General features: G+C 45.5%; 1 protein-coding gene across 7 annotated transcripts in view; it reads right to left on the minus strand.

The window, feature by feature from the left end:
* The window catches only part of MAPK12 (mitogen-activated protein kinase 12), a 38,529-nt gene extending 16,386 nt beyond the window's left edge, over nt 1–22,143 (minus strand). For 5 of the 7 annotated variants that reach the window (XM_066634392.1, XM_066634391.1, XM_066634390.1 and 2 more), the window contains exons 1-4: nt 21,965–22,143; nt 18,241–18,370; nt 11,190–11,248; nt 8,302–8,413 (exon numbers count right to left, since the gene is read on the minus strand). In XM_066634392.1, coding sequence (XP_066490489.1) covers nt 8,302–8,413; nt 11,190–11,248; nt 18,241–18,370; nt 21,965–22,092 — 429 coding nt within the window. In that variant the 5' untranslated portion in view covers nt 22,093–22,143. The remainder of the gene's footprint in view (nt 1–8,301; nt 8,414–11,189; nt 11,249–18,240; nt 18,371–21,964) is intronic. The other 2 variants (XM_066634395.1, XM_066634394.1) reach the window with 2 other exon arrangements.
* Nucleotides 22,144–22,811: the final 668 nt, after the last annotated feature.

Consider the following 22,811-nt stretch of genomic DNA (forward strand, 5'->3'; position numbering starts at 1 on the left):
GAAACTGTCCAGGTCATGAATTCAATGTTGTTAACATTCGCTCAATGACACTTCTGCTATGAATACTTTGAAATCTTCCAGAAGGATGGGGTTTCTGGAGTCTTTGAGGAAGCACATACTCCTTGCGCTGGGGCCTGCTGCCAAAGCACCAGTAAGCCAGTTCAACTGAATTATGTTGTCAGGTAAATGGTTTGTCGAGTACAGCATGTCTGGCTTGCTCCAGTTGCCATAGGAATCAAGGGTATTCTACCATCGCTCAGAGAAGCATTGACGACAGAAATTGGCGTGATCAAGGAGACCACAAATGGATTCAAAAGGTTGAAAGCCCTTGATGGAAGGAGGAAAAATAATGGGAAGGAAATTGAATAGGATGATGCACATCGAACTGAGTCACCTCTTATTAAACACCCACATAAAGCCTGCAGGGGACTTATAAATGGATCCCTAAGATAACCACTTCCAGAGGGGTAATAGCCTGTGACAAAGAGTTCTGTAGCATCTTAAAGACAGAAAATATGTGCTTCAGCATACAATTTCGTAGACTAGAGTCCACATGTATCTGATGAAGTGGGGGGGGGGGTCACTTCTATCTCTTGTGCAATCTTGGGCCAGCCAAGATGGTGGCATCCAGGAGAGCTGGAAGAAGAGGCTGCCAGGGACATCCTGGGGTGCCCCTGTGAGTTTGCTGCAGCGCACAGTTTAGGGACCAGTGTTCTCGTGCTTATTAGAGAGTGCAGAAAGAGTTACCATGAAGCCTGGCACTGGGGGAAGCTATTTTAGCACAACTGCTAAGAACCTGAGCAGGGCTGGGAAACGATCTCCTGGCACCTGCTCGCCCTCAGTCTTTTCCTGGTAGTGCTCTAGTCCAGTGGTCTTCAATGCTTTTCATTCCTTTAAGTTGCCATGACCCCACAACTGAGGCTTCAAGACCCCATTTGGGGTCACAACCCCAAGGATGAAGAACGCTGCTCTATAGCATTAAATAGTTTAATGCCAAAAAACTAGCCACCGTACTTGCACGTGCAGGGAAAGCGTCCTACAGGTAGACCACAGCTGCGATACAAGGACATCTGCAAGAGGGATCTGAAGGCCTTAGGAGTGGACCTCAACAAGTGGGAAACCCTGGCCTCTGAGCGGCCCGCTCGGAGGCAGACTGAGCAGCATGGCCTCTTCCAGTCTGAAGAGACACTTGGCCAACAGACTGAGGCAAAGAGGCAAAGAAGGAAGGCCCATAGCCAGGGAGACAGACCAGGGACAGACTGCACTTGCTCCCAGTGTGGAAGGGATTGTCACTCCCGAATTGGCCTTTTCAGCCACACTAGACGCTGTTCCAGAACCACCATTCAGAGCAAGATACCAGAGTCTTTCAAGACTGAAGGTTGCCAACTACTACTACTACTACTTGCACAGTGCCCTAAGGAATACCTTTCACATTTCTGCTTCACTTTGATCCAAGTTGGGACTGCCAGATCCCCATTGGATCAGGACTCTTCTGCCTTCAACAAAATGCATAGGAGGAACAATTTCAAGGGGCAGGGTGACTTTTCCTTCGCCAGTGATATTAAAAGCAATGGTTTCGTTCTCTACAAAACTTCAGTGCTAACCAAAAGTATGTTATCTAACAGTTGCAGACAAATGCCCTTCATTGTTATCCACACACATAGGAAACCACAGTGTTCCCAGTTAGCACACTTCTAGAGTCACTATATTGTCTCTCGCTCTCTCTGAGTTCAAAGACTAAACAGCCTGATAAAAATTATATCAGGAACAAAGCAGTGGCCTGGCTGTTTACAACACAGCTGTACCCGGACTCTGCGTTTCATTTGCGCTTTACTTAGATAGATGGCTGCTCATGCTGGAACACAGTCATTATTCTGGGTTTGCCACACGATAGACTCATTCATCCATTTTTCTCTTAGCCTTAGCAAGGGTGTATGCGCATAGCACATCTGTAAAAATGGAATCCTTGTCACAGGCATCCACAGTCATACAACAGCAGAGACGTACCAAGGCAATATCTCTAAATAAGTCAAGTGTCTTAACAGCCCAGTAACAACAAGAAGAAAAAACAGACACCTTTCGCCAGCAGTCAACTGATACTACCAAGATACAACTGTGTCACAATGAGTACAGTGGGCTCTCCTTATCAGATCTGAATACATGTGGATACTGACCCTACAACTGGAGGACCACCCAGACACTTCTGAAAGGCTATTTCGGTTTTCCAGCAAACTGGAAGTACCTTCTCTGTCATGTTTGGGAGGTCTTCTAAGGTACAGCTAGGTTGTACGTGGCTACCCTGTGTCTCAGAAGGCCTCCTGGAGGCATCTAAAAGGCACTTCTGATTTGCTCACCTACCCCCAGATTTCATTATCTGCAGAATTTAGTATCCCTGGGGGGTGGGAGGTCCTAGAAGAGATGCCCTGTGGATACCGAGGTCCCACTGCATATGTATTCTGTTACTTTTCTTCTTGTAATATATATCAGAGCATTTGTAGCCATTGAATAAATCCAGAGAAAATTAAGTCTACAATCCTAAGTGCACTGACAAAGAAATAAATGCCACTAAACTCAGCAGCACTTCCACCCAGCACTTTATTATTATATCTATAATAATAAAACTGATTGTTTGTTACACACCTCAAGGCATTGAACAAACATAAAATTAACAAGAACAGCCTGCCTACAACCCTACATTCTAAACAGACACACAGGTTTAAGGAAGTGGGAGCAAGTACAGTGGGCCTTCTTTGTCAGTGGATTTTGCACCCACAGATTTCACTCAATGCAGGTATGAACCCACATCTAGAGAGCCTCAAGGAACTCCCAGAAGAACATAAGAAGAGCCCCGCTGATCAGGCCAAAGGCCCATCTAGCCTAGCTTCCTGTGTATCACAGTGGCCCACTAGATGCTGGGGAGCACACTAGACAACAAGAGACCCACATCCTGGTGACTTCCCTTGCATCTGGCATTCTGAGGTAGCCTACTTCAGGAGGTGGTCACATCTGGGAGGTGATCTGAGGCACAGGAAGGTTGCACGTGGCCTCCCTGTGTCTCACAAGGCTTCCTAGATCAGGGGTGCTCACACTTTTTTGGCTCGAGAGCTACTTTGAAACCCAGCAAGGCCCGGAGATCTACCAGAGTTTTTTTTTTACAATGTTCGTGCCATCATAACATATAACATTTATGTGTACAATGTATGTTGGTGTACCTTGAGCCCCACTGAGTATAACAGGACTTACTCCTGAGTAGACATGCCTAGGATTAGGCTGTGAGGCTGCAATCCTAGCCACACTTACCTGGGAGTAAGCCCCATTGAGTACAATGGGCCTTACTCCCGGCGTTTCCTTTCCTCGCACTCCGCGATCTACTCATTTTGCCTCGCGATCTACCAGTAGATCGCGATCCACCTATTGAGCACCCCTGTCCTAGATACTTCTAGGAGGCACTACCAATAGCTGGTGTCTCCCCCCCCATTTAATGATCTGCGGAATTCTGTATCTGTGGAAACATTTTTGCTTGGTGCCAGTGGTAAGCACCTAAGCAATGTTAATGGTCACAGGGATCCCCCTGAATTTGCGGTTTCCATATTGGTGGGGCCCTCTGGAATGTATTCTCTGCAGACACCAGGAGGGGGCGTATGCTTGTTTATATGTTCTTGTTTTCAACACACTCTTCATATATCCAACATATATTTAAAATCCTTATTTTATGGCAGATAAACCACCTCCTATCCATGAGATTAAGGCAGAAAACCACAACAAAGCCTGAAAAACGTAACAATTTGGGCATTGCAGCCCCATAGGTTTTCCAGCAGTCAATGAACAGCCTGCTGTCATGCAAACAAAAAAGGCAATCATGTCTGTTGCACGATATGGAAAAATTAGGGCAATCATATGGACCATTTTTCCCCCTAAAATGATTTCTCCATCACTGATATCCCATTGAAAACTGGAAATGGTGTCCCAGTTTTTAAGAAAATGCCAGTTGCTAGGTCCACTTTATCTCCTTGTTATATAATGCTTTTGTGTCTTTGTATCTTACTGAGATAATGGTACTGTTTGGACAACATTTCACAAGGCTGCTTGTGGTGGCGAGGCAAGATAATTCCTTCCCACTTTTATTGTTGCCTGACAACCTTTTATTTCAGCAGCATGGTGTGTGAGACATTTGGACATATGTGTCTGTGTTGCTGGGTGCTTAGCAGGAGAGCATGACCCAGGTTAGTACTGTGACTTTTGAGCTGGACTAATGGCAGGTCCCACAGGCCACAAGGCAAAATCACACACACACTCTAGCAGGCTAGCTTGGAGAAACCTTGCCTGCCTTCCGTGTCTTGGAAAATTCAATGAGTGGACACATGTTGCTTGCACATCTGAACCTGTGAACAAAAGCCACATCCTGAGAGCTTCCTGACTTGCTGTAAGCAAAGTTGTTAGATCTGTACCTCCAGCTGCACTCTCTAGCTCCATGGCTAAATTCATTCAAAGAGTCTAGTTCAGCAGTTCCCAAACTATGGGTCCCAAACCAGTGGGTCATGACCCAATTTTTGGTGCTTCGTGAAACTGACAGGGCAGATTAGGGTATGTGCATCAAGGGTTAAATAAGCTGCTACTGGGGGGTGGGTGGGAGCACTGCTGCCCAATCACCATTACAACCACACTCCTTGGTATTTATAAATCAGGCAGCAGTTTCTAAAGTTTGAGAATCACTGGTCTAGTTAATTGAGATACCGGCCTCCAGGGCTAACTTCTGTGCCTTTGGAACTGTGCAAAACAGAAGCATCTTTTTGGACCAAGATTGAGCAATCAAGTGTTATGGAATCACAAAAGTGGCTCCCTTGATGAGCTCACCCACAAAAGATCCCACACATATCTATAGGAATTTAGCATACAAAAAGTTGGGTCAAGTCTGTCATTCATTCCCCATCTGTCTGCCTTGCTGTCATTGAATTTGTGTGTCTGGCGCTAATTGATTCTTTGATTCTGTCGTGCATATGAATTATACAAGTCTCACCAAAACCATGGAATTCTACATGTGGAGGTCTAAAATAGTATGGTTTTAAATATCTAAACGAACACCCACATCTTACTCTTCTCACATGTCCTTCCCTTCCAGCTATGGAGGCTGCTTTTTATGTAGGTGAGCTCTTCCTCTTAGTGTTGAGTGCAATTTCTACAAAAAAAAAAACACCTTGGGTGCTCATCAGCAAATCTAGGTCAAGACACATTCTGAAATCATATTTCACTTACAATATGTTTTTGAAGCATAACATAGTAATAAGAACAGACAGTATGTCTTTTAAAATAGGTCCAATTCTTTTGACAGAATCAAAACTCAGTAGGAATAGAAGATTTTCTATAACGGAAAAAGAAAAAAATGCATTCTGGTCTGGATCCAACAGTGTCTACAGCTAGTTCTGTTAAAGAAACTCTTTAGTGGGGAAGAAGACGCAGGGAGAGGGGCTAAATCCAGCTCCCTACTCTCCCTTCTGAACCAGTGATTAAGTGAAAATCTTTCACTCAACAGCCCTAAATCAGAGATCAGGGTGGGAAATAAGGCATTCAATTCCTTGGTTTACAATGGCCCTACCTGGACCTAAAAAAATGGTAATTAAAAAAAAGTAGTAATGTCTTAATTTGTGACTTTTATTGTGGGCTGTGGATTTGGTATTTACTCTCTTGACCAGCTGGATTCTGTAATTGTTCTGCATTGTTTTATTGGTTAACCCCTGCTAATTGGGTAAGAGGCACTTTTTCAAGTGGGTGCTCCTCTTTTTAGCAGGGGGAGAGTAACTGGCCCATCTCACCCCAGCACTGTCTGTTCTAGTGGCTGTCTGCTGGTATTCATTTGCATCTTTTTAGATTGTGAGCCCTTTTGGGACAGGGAGCCATTTAGTTATTTGATTTTTCTCTGTAAACCGCTTTGTGAACTTTTAGTTGAAAAGCGGTATATAAATACTGTTGATTGATTGATTGATTGGCAACCTTCAGTCTCGAAAGACTATGGTATAAGCCTACAGCACCCAGTATTCCCAGGCAGTCTCCCATTCAAGTACTAACCAGGCCTGACCCTGCTTAGCTTCCAAGATCAGACGAGATCAGGCATGTGCAGGGTAACAGTTGCTCATTCAATTTATTTTTGTTAACACTCAAAGGGCCCAATGTATCCAACTTTCCAGCACTGCATCCTTGTGGTAGGGGGACATCCTTGTGGTAGGGGGACAGTTACAGAGGCCTCCTCAACATTTGTTCCCTTACCTTGGGGTTGTGTTGTGGCTGCATTGGCACTGGAAAGCGAGTTAGGATTGGACCCTAACTTGACTTGTACTTGCCTAAGAATTAGAAAGGTGGAATAGAAGTGTGCAAAAATAAATGTCCTTAAGAGATGTCAGAAAAGTCAGTAAAGGTTAGTAAGCTAGAATGGAATCCACCTCCCTTCGAAGTCATGGAAGTTATTTAAATCCTTTAAATCTATGCTCAAAGGTTTTACTGTCTATCACATTTTCTCCTCTATGGAGAACTCGTGCAGGGAAAGCGCCCTACAGGCAGACCACAACTGCGATACAAGGACATCTGCAAGAGGGATCTGAAGGCCTTAGGAGTGATCCTCAACAGGTGGGAAACACTGGCCTCTGAGCGGCCCGCTTGGAGGCAGGCTGTGCAGCATGGCCTTTCCCAGTTTGAAGAGACACTTGGCCAACAGTCTGAGGCTAGGAGGCAAAGAGGAAGGCCCATAGCCAGGGAGACAGACCAGGGACAGATTGCACTTGCTCCCGGTGTGGAAGGGTCTGTCACTCCCGAATTGGCCTTTTCAGCCACACTAGACGCTGTTCCAGAACCACCATCCAGAGCGCGATACCAGAGTCTTTCGAGACTGAAGGTTGCCTACTACATTTTCAATTATTAGCGGAGAAAAGGAATAGAAATTATTCTACATTTTGGAAAATAAAGTTAAACACAAACATACTGGAATGAAACTTAAGAACTCCTATCAGTGAGACTGAGTCTTAGGGGGTACACCCTCACAGACTTGTATCCAAATTGTACTTATGGCCCAGTCCTAAAGGGGTGCTATGCTGGTGAAACATGCATTCCACCAGCATAATGTGCTTTCTGGTTGTCACAAATGTGACACAGCCAGAGAGTGCAGTGTGGCCACTGCTGGAAGCTGCTCGCATTCAGGTCCACACGCAATGGAACGCAGAGTCCTGCCGCCCTAGGTAAGGCTACATAAGGGGTTGGAGGGAGGGTAGAACAGTGTGGTGATAGGGGAGAGGAAAAGGGTGTTCCATTAGGCTTACTCCCAGGTAAATGTGTATAGGACTACCGCCTTAATATACAACAATATAGGCTGATGGGTTCTGAGCTGTCTGTGACAGATCAGGAGAGAGATCTTGGGGTGGTGGTGGACAGGTCGATGAAAGTGTCGACCCAATGTGCGGCGGCAGTGAAGAAGGCCAATTCTATGCTTGGGATCATTAGGAAAGGTAATGAGAACAAAATGGCTAGTATTATAATGCCGTTGTACAAATCTATGGTAAGGCCACACCTGGAGTATTGTGTCCAGTTCTGGTCTCTGCATCTCAAAAAAGACATAGTGGAAATGGAAAAGGTGCAAAAGAGAGTGACTAAGATGATTACGGGGCTGGGGCACCTTCCTTATGAGGAAAGGCTGCGGTGTTTGGGCCTCTTCAGCCTAGAAAAGAGACGCCTGAGGGGGGACATGATTGAGACATACAAAATTATGCAGGGAATGGACAGAGTGGATAGGGAGATGCTCTTTACACTCTCACATAACACCAGAACCAGGGAACATCCACTAAAACTGAATGTTGGGAGAGTTAGAACAGACAAAAGAAAATATTTCTTTACTCAGCGTGTGGTTGATCTGTGGAACTCTTTGCCACAGGATGTGGTGATGGCGACTGACCTGGACGCCTTTAAAAGGGGATTGGACAAGTTTCTGGAGGAAAAATCCGTTATGAGTTATAAGCCATGATGCGTATGCGCAACCTCCTGATTTTAGAAATGGGTTATGTCAGAATGCCAGATGCAAGGGAGGGCACCAGGATGAGGTCTCTTGTTGTCTTGTGTGCTCCCTGGGGCATTTGGTGGGCCGCTGTGAGATACAGGAAGCTGGACTAGATGGGCCTATGGCCTGATCCAGTGGGGCTGTTCTTATGTTCTTAAGTTATGTTCTTAACCCTCAGCCATCTCTCCAAGGCAATGTTCCATTTGCCCTCCTTACAACAATATCAAAGAGTATAAACAATACCCCCAAAAATACATATATCAAACCTTTAGGCCCTTTAACATTTGATAGACCAGGAACTGGATCCTATCTTCAGTTAATTTCTCATGCTTCATTATTTTACTCAAGTCCGTTCCCATAAATGGCATGACAAGGTAGCTGGAGAAAGAAACCAAGTGCAACGCAATGTAATAATAATTTAAAATAATTTCATTCAAAACATTTTAGGAATAGTAAGCTAATATTACAAAGCACAAATTGTGATTACTATATTTAGCTGATAAATAAAAGCCAAAAATAAGTGTACTACAGGCAATCCCCCTTTATCTGCAGATCCCATATCTTTGGTTATAAATAGTTGCCTTCCTCCAATTGGTGTGTTCCCTTATGATTTTCTATATTGTATATTTTAATCTGAATTGTTAGCTGCCTTGAGCATTTGCTTCAGCATAGGAAAGGTGGGATATAAATAAATATCCATGGTTTCACTTACCATGGTTTCTGTCTTACTTTGTAGTGCTCTTCATTTGCAGCCCTGCCTGTTACAAAAAAATTACAGGAGGAATGAAAGAAGCAGTCAGCCGGAACACTAGGAGAGAGCTATCTACTTCCTGTTAGATTTCTGGCTGTCTCTTTTCTCTAGCGTTATGGCTGACTGCTTCTCATATTCCTCCTCTAGTGTTACGAAGGGCTGCAAATGAAGAGCTCTGCAAAGGAAGAGACATGAGAAAAAAATGCTTGGCGCCATAAGTATAGGGTTCACTTGTATCCCTGGGGGAGCGGGAATGTATCCCCTGCGGATACGGAGGGATGCCTATATTTTTCAAGTTTTCATTTAAAGCAGCACTCCACTTTATACAGATTCTGGAAGGCGGTTTGGGGGAATGGATTATAGAATAGCAGGGGAGCAGTGTATACTTTTGGTCTGGATATTTGAGAGAGAGAGAGAGAGAGAGAGAGAGACAGAGACAGAGACAGAGACAGACAGAGAGATAAATGGAGATAAATGGAAATCTCTATCAACATCTAAGAGAGAACCAGAATTATCTGTCTGCTAATTGGTTTAATAAAATGATTCATTTACTCATTTCAGAAATCTGTGAACATTAAATAAAGCACAGCAATCACCTAATAAAGAAAACTAAGTATACATTTGAAAGCTAAAAATGTCAATGTGAAAGCTAGCTTTCCACATCCCTTTGTTCATTACATTGTGTGGGCTTACAGTTCAATCCTATGCATGTTATTCAGAAATAAGTCCCACCAAACTATTATTAAGAATATTTAAGTACTACTTTCAAGGGAGGGGGGATTCACAAAGTGGGTTATATAGGAATGAGACTTATTCCTAGGTAAGTGTAAATAGGATCACAGTTTTAGGCTTCTGAAAACTCCTTACTATTCAATCCATTATTTAAGCTTTAATGTTGGAACAAAGCAATTTAACATAAAAGAGATGAATAGGTAGGAAGGAGTGAAACAAGAACCCTTTTCCTAAGGCTATATTTAGTTGCAGAGGAAACAAAGCTCATCAATAACTTGGATAAGCAAGGAACTGAGCCTAATCTGCATTGTGCCGATGTTCTTGAATAATGAAAACACAGATGTGCACTCTCCCCCATGATTTTATTACAGTTAATTTGACAAAGTTCATGAATATTTCATAGAACTGGAAATAGCTCACTAATTGCTCCAGGAAAGCACAGGTAGTTAATGACAGTACTCCACCACAGCAACACTGAGACTGCAAGACTTTAAACTCAAGATGTTTATGGTTTATACTAATGTATACACAAATAACAAGCAAAAACTCACACTCTCTATTCAAACCAGGCATCACTTCCATAGAAGTTCAATGCTAAACTGCAACTGGATGACTGCAAAAGAAAGTCATGACCCCCGGGAAGCATTAATGGCTAGAATGACTAGGGGTCCAATCCTATCCAGTTTTCCAGTGCTGGTGCAGCCATGCCAATTGGGCGTATATTGCATCCTGTGGTGTGGGGGGGTACTCACAGGGGCCTCCTCAAGGTAGGGGAACATTTGTTCCCCTACCTTGGGGCTGCACCGGTGCTAGAAAGTTGGATAGGCTTGGGCCCTAGATCAGCAATTTTCAACCTTTTTCATCTCACGGTGCGCTGACAAGGCGCTAACATTGACGAGGCACATACCATCCATTTCTGGATAATTAACAAGGCACACTGTGCTGCTGGTGAATGGCTCACATTCCCCCAGTGGCCCTTTTAATAAATGAGCTTTCCCCAACATCCAATGGCACACCAGAGGACCATTCACGGCACACCAATATGCTGTGGCACACTGGTTGAAAAATCACTGGACTAGACAAGTTGAACAAGAGCACAAAGAATATGGGGGAGGATGTGTACATGCATGTTTGGACATACAATGGTCTGCAACACTTTCCTACATGAACGATCATGCTCATTTTTAGTTGAATTTATGCCCTGAGAGGGTTGCTTTCTCCCATGGCAGAGAATCTGGTTTATCTGTAGGGACAGGACTAAGAAGTTGTGGGCTTCCAAGTTCTCAGCCTAACTCTTTAACTATCAGAACAGCTAGATTCAGACCACTTTTTAATGTAAAATGAGGTCAGACAGCACATTTTGCAATATGCAAGCTCAATGGGAGAAAGTCTACTTTTTTTATATGATGCTTAATAGAGTAATCTGGAATGAAACCATTTCTGACAGCTGGAGATAATGGGCTAGATGCCCTCAGATGCATTCTTCCTCTACACATTCCCTCTGAGCATATGTACCAAAGCAAATGAGATCAGAATCCATCATCTGCACAAATTATATTCACCATAACTCTAGGAACACAACAATCAAAAGCTACAAATTCTCATGGAACCCAAGATAGATGGACAAACCATCATACTGTGCTCAAACTTTGGCAAAGATTATAAACTTACAAATCATTAAATTTATCCAGGGATACATCTGGCGTGAAGACATCTAGAAGTCCAATTACCTATGAAGGAGAATAAAAAAGAAAGTTAAGGAAAAAGACTGATAAGTCTCTACCACAAAAAAAGAAAAGCACTTCAAAAATAAGACCTTTTTATTACTGTCATTAAGAATTTTTATATACCGCTTTCCAAAAAAGTGTACTCAAATTTCCAGCTGGTAGCTAGAAGCTAAATATCTTCCGGACAAACTTTTGCACTAAGTAGAAAGAAAAATACAGTGGTCTCGTGCATCCTATGAGTTTAGAGGTGTCATTTTTGAGGTGACAAAACTAAATTTGCTTCACGAAGTGGTTTCAAAACGCACACTCTTTCAGCAGTATTTCATCATGTTCCTCTTTTGCCATTTCTGTTTTACAATTTAGCCCAGCTCATATTTTTTTCCCCATCTGATTTCCTTCCCACTCTCCATAAGGTGACTTTGGTATTTAAGACACAGCGAGGGTTCAGTTTAATTTCACTTAAATTTACAGAGCTTCGTAGAAACTGATTTAAAATCACATGAAGCCAGGGCCAGCCTTGCCATGCAGCAATCTGAAAATGGTTGCACAGAGTGGCACTGTTGGAGGGGCCACAGAAAGACAAGCCCCCAGCCCATCTGTTCACCACCTTCTCCAGACTGCCACACCACTGAGGGCTGCTGGTTGGAAGATGATGGTTGTGATGACTCAAAATGACTACAGCAACATCCACCCTGGTTGCACAGCAGGTTTGGCACACAGGCTCTCAATCCCAGCTGTGCACAGGGCTTGCAGAGGCTTCACTGCCTGCACTACTGCAAGGAGAAAGGTGGGTCAACCCAGCAGAGCGAAGAACTTTTGCAGATTATGGCTATTCATTTTGTTAGGTGCCAACCCTAAAAACACTTACTGGGAAGGAAGGAAGGGTCCAATCCTATCCAACTTTCCAGTGCCAATGAGGTTGTAATGTAGCCCTGAAGTAAAGGAACAAACATTCCCTTACCTTGAGGAGGACTCTGTGATTGCCCCCACACTTCAGAATGCAGCGCACGCCCCATTGGCATGCCTGCATCACTGCTGGAAAGTTGGACAGGACTGGGCCCTAAGTCCCACTGAAGTTAGTGAAACTAATTTTTGAGTAAACGTTGTCCAAGATAAAGACCGCGAGATGACCCATTCCCATTAAAAATGCAGGCATTCCCTCCGTATCTATGGGGGTTCCGTTATGTCCCCCCGTGGATGCCATGAATGTGGGGGAACCCTATGAAAATAGCAGCCCCCACCCATTACATTTGCTTTGTTTCGTAGCGCTGGAAGTGGTACAAAAAAGCAACATTCTTGCTGAACTGAAGAACATGACACGCAGGTAACCAGCCTGTACGCTAGAGGGAGATTAACTGAACGTTAACAGGAAGGCTACAGAGGACGGGAAATGGCAGTACATTGCACCAGACAGTGCCCACATTGCTTCTCCTAACAGAAAACCAATGCACTCGAGAATCAAGTATTTGCAGCTACATATGCCTTGCCAAGCTTATTTTATGACTAAGGCAATGTGTTGTTATATAACATAGGATTTTTGAGGAAAGATGTGCTCTGATAAACTGCAGGCTCAGGTTTGAATGAATTCATGTTGGCATCCTTCAGTCTTGGAAGACTATGGTATCGCGCTCTGAATGGTGGTTCTGGAACAGAGTGTCCTCTCCAGTGCGCGAAGCCTGGGTAAAGTAGGTATGGAGGATAGGCTGTTACCCATGCAGCAAATCCCCCCTCTCCACGTCACTGAAATGGTCCAATGGAAAGGCAGAAGCCAAGACGGTTGGTTCCAGCGACGTCACAGGAGTTGCCAGAACGTGACTGTGTTCAGCTATGAACTGCCTCAGGGACTCCAGCTCCAGATTTTGCCTTGAGGTTGACTCCTGAAGCCTTTTCCATAACTGGATGTAGCCACAAGGCAGTGGAGGTTTGGGATCAGAGTTTTCCTTCTCTCAGATGAGCTGCCTTCCCAGGCTAACGAGTCCCATCTACCCGGTGGCTGTTTAGTCGCCTCTTACGACAAGTACAGCCAAACTGCGGGCCTATTCTTATTCCCCAGCCCCCAGGGGTTATGAATTAATACATAAAGAAGGCAGCTCTCTCCTTTTCATAGCATCTTGTGATTAGGATGCTAACCATGAAAGAACAGTGAAGCCAAGGAGCAATGACAGTCGTGGAGTAATACCAGTAAGCTTTCCCTCCTCTTCATCCTTTGCCTCACCTGAATGTGTCCAATCCAAATTTTTAAGATCTATATTTCAAGTGTCCAGCTATGTTTCGAATGCAAGCTTACGTCTTGATTCCGGCCTGTTAAAGGTCGAGGCCAGGATTGCCTTCGCGTCCATTTATTTGTGGCTCAATCTAAATTTTAACACCCAGGGCCCAACATCTTTGGTTTTAATTGATAATTTTCAGTCTACCTGGCTCAAGGCGGTACACACGAAGCTGAGACACTTGGGGTTTTCACTAGAGATTGTTCTGGCAATGGCTTTGATTGAGGCAAGAGTGACTATAAAACAGAGACTGAGGACATTGAACGACAAGATGTCAGTAGATCTCCAGATTTTCTTGCCTTTGACAACACAAGATATATAGCTGCCCCGGCCATTTATCTTTCACTGTCAGAGCTTCCTGGGCAGAGAGGAGCTTTCTTCCTAGTTAGGTGGAGAGCTCTTCCTTCGGCATTTGTTGAGGGCTGTTTCAGAAAGATCCCCATCTCCGAAAGACTAGTGTCCCTGTGGTTCAGGGGAGGTTGAGACCTCCCTGTTTCATGTTCTGTTGCCCATTTTATCAGGGGATCCAAGATAAGTTTATTATTCCCCTGAGCAGAAAATTCTTGGGCTTATCACAAACAGAAATAGCCAAGAAACTTCTTTCAGGTGCTAATTCTCAGCTTTTAAGACCAACTGCAAATTTTTTGGCTGCTGCTTACAAAACCCGGATGGGCATTATTAATAATGAGAGGAAATGTTAATTGCTACTCCCTCTTTGTTCGTAATGCTATGACAGCTGTATTTTAATGTTGCATTTTAATGTTGAATGTATTTTAATGTTGAAATCTTAAATTCCACCTGTTGTAGGGCGGTATTGTGTGTTTGTTTTTGCTGGTCTTTGACTGTAACAATAAATACCGACCAATAAATACCAGTAAGCTTGCCATACAATAGGTGTCTAAGCTGCTATGCATTAAAACTTATTGCGTGCCGAGTTACTTATGCTTTGGGTATACATATAATCCACTTAAAATAACTTTATATTTGTATTTCCTTCGGTTTCACATGGTGCTGCAAACATTCCAAACTATCTTGACCTTGGCAATTTGATTATTTATTTAAAGGTCTCTACCAATTATAGTTGCTTTTACTCCTGCTCCCCCTACAATTTTCAGTTTGGCTGTAGCTTCCATTTCATTTACAGTTGGAGGTAACTCTATGCATGTCTACTGAGAAGCAAGTTCAATGGGGTCTCCAAACTTTTTGGCCAGAGGGCCGCATCAGATATCTGGCACGGTGTTGAGGGCTGGAAAAAAAAATTTAAATATAAATTTTATTTAAATAAGAGATGGAACTTAGATGAGCGAATAAATGAATGAATGGGCTCATTCATTCAACCTCTCTGGCCCTTGAACACCCTCCAGACCCAATCAGAGCATAGTTCCAATCATTTGGCCAAGTGGGCCAGAAGCTTACAGGGGACAAGAGGCTGGCCACGGGCTGGATAGAGGCTTGCTATGGGCCACATCTGGCCCCCGGGCCGGGGTTTGGAGACCCCTGCTCTAAAGCAACAATACAATATAACAAAATCATGATGCCAGTGGTTAGTCTTTCTAAGCCTCTTCTCATTCTTTTGCTTTTATACTAGTCTAATTGATATATAAGTCCATGTATTATATGCCATATGCGAAAGAAATAAATTAAAAGGCAACATGCACTAATTCAAACCCATCCTCCAAAATTCAATCTCCATCCCTTTCAAAACACAGGACCTCCTCACGCGCAGTACAAACATAACTCTCTGAATAGGGTGAAGTACAAAAGCAGCACCCGCAACTTCACAGTTATTGACCTGTCTCTTTTCTAATGAGCTCAACATTACAGTTTGTTCTCTGGAGATTTCCACTTGAATGTCAAACAATCAATTTAAATTTAGCCAGATGCTCATGAGTTAAAACAGTTCTGTATTATCAATCACACAATACAGTTTCCTCTTCTTCCCAAGTGCCTCTAGGCATTCGCTCACGTGGGAAATACAAAGTACAGGTAGGACCTCAGTATCCGTGGGGATTCCATTCCAGAACCCCTCATAGATACCAGGATCCACATTAATTTAATTTAATTTTTCACATTTTTATACCGCCCTTCCTCCAAAGAGGGCGGTTTACACAGCTGCTCCTCCCCTCTTTCTTGTCCTCACAACAACCCTGTGAGGTAGGTGAGGCTGAGAGAAAGTGACTGGCCCAAGGTCACCCAGGAAGCTTTGTGGCTGAGGGGGGATTTGAACCTGGATCATCCAGGTCTAAGTCCACCTCCCAAACCGCTACACCACCCTGGCTCTCTCACATTAAAAGCAGTCTGAAAAAAAAGTGCCAAAATCGTTTCTCCTACCATTGCGTGGTCAAACTACACTGTTTCCCATACTGGGGCAAAGGCATTTGGGGGAGATGCTGGGAGGAGAGAGGAACCTCTGTGCAAGACAGAAGTGGGTCTTTCAAACCTAAAAATATCTGTAGAGGCTGGGAAATTGTGCTGTTTGACTGTGTGAAGGGAGGAAACATGATTTTTGTGTTTTTTCTTTGGTTTTTAACCTGCTTTTAATGTGGACCCCAGTATCCACTGGTTCAAATACTCTGGGTCCACTGTACAATCTCTAGGGATTACTATTACCCATTTCTATGATAGCCCCATTCACACATTCTATTTGTCCACACATCCATGTGCAAGGACACACACCCAGGGTTGCTTGCAAAGTGAAAGTGGAATTTTGTGTAGACTGGTCCGTTGTAGCACTGGAATGATCAAGAGAGTTCATGAACACCACTGCCTGTCCTTCTCATTACAGGATTGATATTCTGGGAACACCCAAAACATGTCAGCTGTCATTGGCAGCACAAAGCCTGCTAATAAGATTTTAAGCAAAACTGCAAATGGCAGCAAAGGATAGTGTGGAACAAAAGAGGGGGAAGGCACATTTACTGAAATGATGGCTTGATTCAAGATAAGCACAGAACGTTCACAGATGTTATATACATGAGTACGTATGCAGAAACAAAGGTCTAAGAGCATGTTCGGGACAGTAAGAGCAATTTTTTGAATGTGGAATGGGGGCATTTTGTCCCATCAAATCTATACTCTAGACTTGGGCTGGTGTCCACTGCAGACTAACTATGGCCCTAGCTCTGCAGAAAGTACCCCCAGACCCCACCACCAAGGTCGGTCGCCTGTTTGAACTGCAGGTGTCCTCCTTCTTCCCTACCCCAGTCAGCAGCTTATCCAGCCACAGCAGCACCTTAGCTTTCGGCTAGGCTGGGCACAGTCTCCAGCAGCCTCCATTCATTTAGTCAGTCCTCTTTCCCACTCCACCTGGCAATGATTCTCTTACCTTCATCCTCAAGGCCCTCCTTATCTCTACTAGGCTGCAGCTGTGGGCCACACTCATTGCAAGCCAAGGTTTTAACCCTAATGTTGGCAACCTTCAGTTTCGAGAGACTCTGGTATCGCGCTCTGAAAGGTGGTTCTGGAACAGCGTCTAGTGTGGCTGAAAAGGCCAGTTCGGGAGTGACAATCCCTTCCACACTGGGAGCAAGTGCAGTCTGTCCCTGGTCTGTCTCCCTGGCTATGGGCCTTCCTTCTTTGCCTCTTTGCCTCAGACTGTTGGCCAAGTGTCTCTTCAAACTGGGAAAGGCCATGCTGCACAGCTTGCCTCCAAGCGGGCCGCTCAGAGGCCAGGGTTTCCCACTTGTTGAGGTCCACTCCTAAGGCCTTCAGATTCCTCTTGCAGATATGGTATTCTCCCTTAGACAACTGCAGGAGAAATGCAGGGAATGACGACAGCCACTCTTTATAGCCTTCATAGATCTCACGAAGGCCTTCGACCTGGTCAGCAGGGATGGCCAAGATTCTCCCCAAGATTGGATGTCCACCCAGGCTCCACAGCATCATCAGATCCTTCCACAAGGACATGAAGGGCACTGTTGTCTTCGATGGCTCCACATCAGACCCCTTTGACATCCGAAGCGGAGTGAAGCAGGGCTGTGTTCTTGCACCAACCTTGTTTGGGATTTTCTTCGCTGTTCTGCTGAAGCATGCCTTTGGAACTGCAACAGAAAGCATCTATCTCCGGACCAGATCAGATGGAAAGCTCTTCAACCTCTCCAGACTGAGAGCAAAGTCCAAAGTCCAGCTGAAATGTCTGCGTGACTTCCTCTTTGCCGACGATGCAGCTGTCACTACCCACTCTGCCAAAGATCTCCAGCAGCTCATGGATCGTTTTAACCCTAATACAGACTGCACAAGGGGGTCACTGCTGACACCATACCCTATCTCCTTGGGGGAAATCTTCTGCAATTCTTTGCTATTCGTTTCTGAAACACTCACATGCATGCCCCAGATGTTGTATAAGGACTGTGTGATCTATTTATTTATTAACATTTTTGTACCACCCTTCCTCCAAGGACCCCAGAGTGGGTTACATAGTTCCTTCCCTCCTTCTGTCCTCACAACAACTCTGTCTGGTGGGTGAGTGGCTGGCTCAAGGTCACCCAGGAAGCTTCCTGGCTGAGTGGGGGATGTGAACCTGGATCTTCCAGGTTAAAGCCCAACTCCTGAACCACTACACACCCTGGCATTCCGCATCTATCACCACTTATTTTGTAACTAGAAATGTATTAACACATTTGAAACAATTAGGATCACAGCTATCTTGGTAATTGCCATGTGCAAAAGCTCACATCCTGAACTACGGGAAAAGTGGAGGCAGAAAGATTGGCCGGTGTTGGTACTCACATTTTCATGCTTCATGTGCTTCAGGAGTCGCAATTCCCGGTAGGCTCGTTTGGCAAAGAGCTCCGATTGAAATGGGCGGTACAGTTTCTTAATGGCCACTTTGGTCCCATTTTTCCTGTCGATTGCTGAGCTTGAAGGAAACCAGAAGAGAAATTATGTAAATGAGAGCCAGGCATGAGGACCCAATGAGTTCTATGCTCAGAGACGATGGAGGTACATGCCCTGCAGGAGTGGCTACATTCAATTTCAGTCTTCGTAACAGCTGCCGGAGAGAGAGAGCAAACATTTTGTTAGGAAGTTATGCGTGAATTAATGAGAATGGGTGGGTGAAGCTACTTTCAAACTTGCCTTAATCTGGCGTGTTTCAGTGCACAGAGGAAGTCTGCTCATTCATTCGCTCATAGCAGACTGCACATCGAACATACAGTCTGTGACTAAATTGCATTGTAACCCCCTAGGCTAGATCACTATATCATTAGAGCTGGGTGGACAACGTGGAGTAACATATCAAGCGAAGCTTGAAAGGTGACATGGCAACCATAACATTTTATTATAGGTGATAAAATGCACCAGATTGGCCCGATCTCGACGCCCAGTCTGAAATAAAGCATTTCCTAACTTAGCTACGCTGATCTGTGGTTACCTGCTCAGACTCAGCAAGTGGGACAACTCATGGGGTGGGATAAGAACATAAGAAGAGCCCCGCTGTACTAAGAAAATACTTTTTTACCCAGTGGGTAATAAATCTGTGGAACTCCTTGCCACGGGATGTGGTGATAGTATCTGGCCTAGATGCTTTTAAAAGGGGACTGGACGGGTTTCTGGAAGAAAAGTCCATCACAGGTGAAAAGCTATGATGGGCGAATGCAACCCCTTGGGTTTAGAAGTACTTCAGAATGCCAGATGCAAAGGAGTGGCAACAGGAAGCAGGTCTCTTATTGTCTTGTGTGCCCCCTGAGGCATCTGGTGGGCCACTGTGAGATACAGGAAGCTGGACTAGATGGCCTTTGGCCTGATCCAGCAAGGTACTTCTTATGTAGGTGACAGCATTCTCACAACTGTAGTCATATCCTCTAGAACCCAGCACTGTAACGCCACATTTTTCTATTCCCTGTTGACCGACTGAGGACAGCCAAAATCCCCAAGTAAGAACTGGGTCTCCTATGACAGTGTTGCTGGATTCTCACGCCTCAGTGGTTCCCAACCTTTAAGAGCCTGCGGACCACTGAGGCAAACATTGGAGTTGCAAAAATTGGACCACATGCAACACCCTGGATACAAAAAAATACAATTAAATGTGTAATAATTAGAGGAGATTTATTAGATATCTCTTAGGGTGCAACCCTAACCCACTTTCTACCACCGACATAAGGGCAATGCAGCTCTGAGGTAAGGGAACAAGCATTCCCTATGTTTGAGAGGGCCTCTGTGAGTGACACCCAACTGCAGGATGCAGTACGCGTCCCATTGACACTGCTGTGCCAGTGCTGGAAAGTTGGTTAGGATTTGGGCCATAGAGATTTATTATTTATAGAGAAGATTTCTGGGTTGCTGCTTTTGTTGCTGGTGAACCATTCTCTTCCTCTCTGGTGGTCTGTGGGGGAGTGCTCACTTGATGAGACGCTGGAAGTGATCAAAGGTGATCAACTTTTTTTCCCCCCCCTGAGATCTTGCAGACCACTTCTCAGGGTCTCACGGACCATGGGCTGTTGGGAGACCGTGTCTTGCCTCCTTCCTGCTGTCGTTAGACAATGGGGCAAGACAGTATAATTCTACCAAGTTAAAAAAAATTCTCTTGGTCTTGATACTTTAACTTGTTCATCAATTAGGAGACTCCAAATTTTTCTCATTTGGCCCTCGTGTCATCACTTCTGAGTTCTGGCAGCCACTTCATGATCTGGCTGCCAGCCCCTTGAAGGGGTGCCCCTTGAAGGGGGGCACCACTGAACAGAAGGGACAGCTAGATTGTGGAACTGCCAAAAAATGAGGTAGCAGCTTCGTGGTCTGGCTGTCGCCCTATTCCTTATGCTCAGTGCCCCCCTCCTTCAAGGAGCCCATACCTGCCACAGCAGCGGGATATGAGGGCGAGAAAGCATGGGGAGACTCCCAGGAGCCCAGGCACTGAAAGGCAGTGGCATTGCTATGGAGCGAAGAGTGCACTGGGTGACGTGCACGGGTGGGCGACACCACTACTAGCCAAAATTTTTAGAATCTTAGTATTTTCGAATAATGCCATCATGCTATATGTCGTATAATGTGTAATTTCATGCAGAATGCAATAAAATAAACCACGTTGAAATATCTCTATTCTTTCCAACGTTATAGCCAAAACACCAGCAGGGCGGGGCAACGGTGCATCACCTTGCCCACCGTCTGGATCGATGCCCTGCCCACTGCATGGGAGGAGGTCCATCGTGGGGCTGATGTCCTGGCTTCCCATACTGGGCGATTCAAACTCTAGGGATGCCATTGCTAAAAGACACTTGCTGTAAAGAGGTTTATCTGCTCTACGCAGCCCTCCCTGCACAGTACATCATTCTGGCTCTATCAGCTGTCATTTTACTACCCGACATCTTCCTGTGTCAGAAGCCTTCTATTCCTGGATGAACAGTTTCCGTCATGCGCCGGGATAGTAAAAGACATGGGTTATGTCCAGACCCTTTCCGTTCCCCATGTAGGGCTCCTGGGCACATGGGAGAGTTGGAAATTCAGACAGCAATGTTCCAAAGTGCCATGATGTGCCTCCATCCTGGCACTTCTGTGCATCACTGCCTGAATTTCCATCTCTCTCATGTGTCCAGAACCCCTACATGGGAGACGTAGGGTGAATTCTGCCAGGCAGCTATTGGAGGCTGGCCAGAGAACAGCAGGCATTTCTGCAAGTGACCGGGAGTGGAGTCAACAGACGTGGTTGGAAGACAAAATATTCGCCCCCATTCAACAGGGGAAAAGTTGCTTCCTGTTATTCGGCAAGAAGTCCAGAACATGCCCCTGAGCCAGTCAAAAGAGTGAGTCACTGGTCTGTGGCAGGCCCCAAAAGAGAACTTCTGAACTACCAACTTTAAAAACACACATTTCTGTCTATGGACACTTGGGCCACAATCCTATCCACACTTGCCTGGGAGTAACCCCACTGACTATAATGGGACTTACTTCTGAGTAGACACCCACTGGCTTGGGCTCTTAGCTACCAGAAGTTTACACCTTCTAAACTAAACCATCACCCCAAATGTCACCCCATACAAGTGTGGGCGCATGCCTTGCAAATCAGATCTTCTCCCAGCCCACCCACATTAACCTCTGCAGAGTTTTGTTTTTTTAAAGGGGCAGGGTGGAAAGTGGCAAAGTGAGATTGAGACCCCTGGGTCTGGGTTCGAATTCTACACGCACCACTCTCTGGTGGCAGGGAGAGGGGCAGAAAAGGCATCCTTGGAATGGGTCCACAGTTGCAGAAAGGCTGGGGATGATGGGCACCACTGGGAGGGGGGGGTGATGGGCACCACTGGGGGGGCTGATCAGCTCATGCCTTCTGGGGGGAGAGAAAGGGGGCCCAGAAGCCCACCCCCCCTAGAAAACAGCAGAAGTTGGCAGGCACACAAGAGCATCGTCATTGTTCTCTTCCCCAACGCGCTAGGAGGGGGGTCCAGGGGGTGGGGTGCGGGACTCCCCCCCTGCGAAAAAGGGGTGCACCAACCCAACCTCCCCCCCACCGCCCCCCCCTCACCAGACTGCCCCGTAGGCTCCCGATCCCACCGGCTGCAGGTCCCGGTAGCGCTCCCGCACTTCCCAGAGGGTCTTGGTGATCTCCTGCCGGTAGAAGGTCCTTCTCTGCGGGGAGGAAGAGGAGGACATGGCCGGGCTGGCAACAAAGGCAAGGCAAGGCTGGCTGGGCGATGGGCTGCTTTCTCTTTCGCTCCGCTCTCCTCCCTCCCCCAGGAGGAGGAGGAGACCAGGCTGCACTCATTGACTAGGAATGAATGGAGGGAGGGGGGGCCACACTCCGCCCCTCCTTGCAACTGTTGCTGGGGTGGAGACTCTCATTTCCCAGCCTCCTCGCACAGGAGCCACTGCAGAAGCCTGGTCCCTCCGAAAGAAGAAGATCTAAAGCAGTGGTTGCCAAACTTTGGAGCCCCAGGACCCACTTTTTAAAAACGACGTTCACTCGGGGCCCACCTGGGTTTAGCAGACTTTTAAAAAGGAGATCTCGAAAGAAATCATGAGATTGATTTATTTAGGTAGAGATCTATTTATTGAGAGAGAGAGCCAGGGGACATCCACTAAAATTGAGTGTTGGGAGAGTTAGAACAGACACACAAAAGTATTTCTTTACTCAGCGTGTGGTCGGTCTGTGGAACTCCTTGCCACAGGATGTGGTGCTGGCGTCTAGCCTGGACGCCTTTAAGAGGGGATTGGACAAGTTTCTGGAGGAAAAATCCATTACGGGGTACAAGCCATGATGTGTATGCGCAACCTCCTGATTTTAGAAATGGGCTATGTCAGAATGCCAGATGCAAGGGAGGGCACCAGGATGAGGTCTCTTGTTATCTGGTGTGCTCCCTGGGGCATTTGGT

The sequence above is a fragment of the Tiliqua scincoides genome, chromosome 7 (assembly GCF_035046505.1).
Source record: "Tiliqua scincoides isolate rTilSci1 chromosome 7, rTilSci1.hap2, whole genome shotgun sequence".
NCBI lineage: Eukaryota > Metazoa > Chordata > Lepidosauria > Squamata > Scincidae > Tiliqua > Tiliqua scincoides.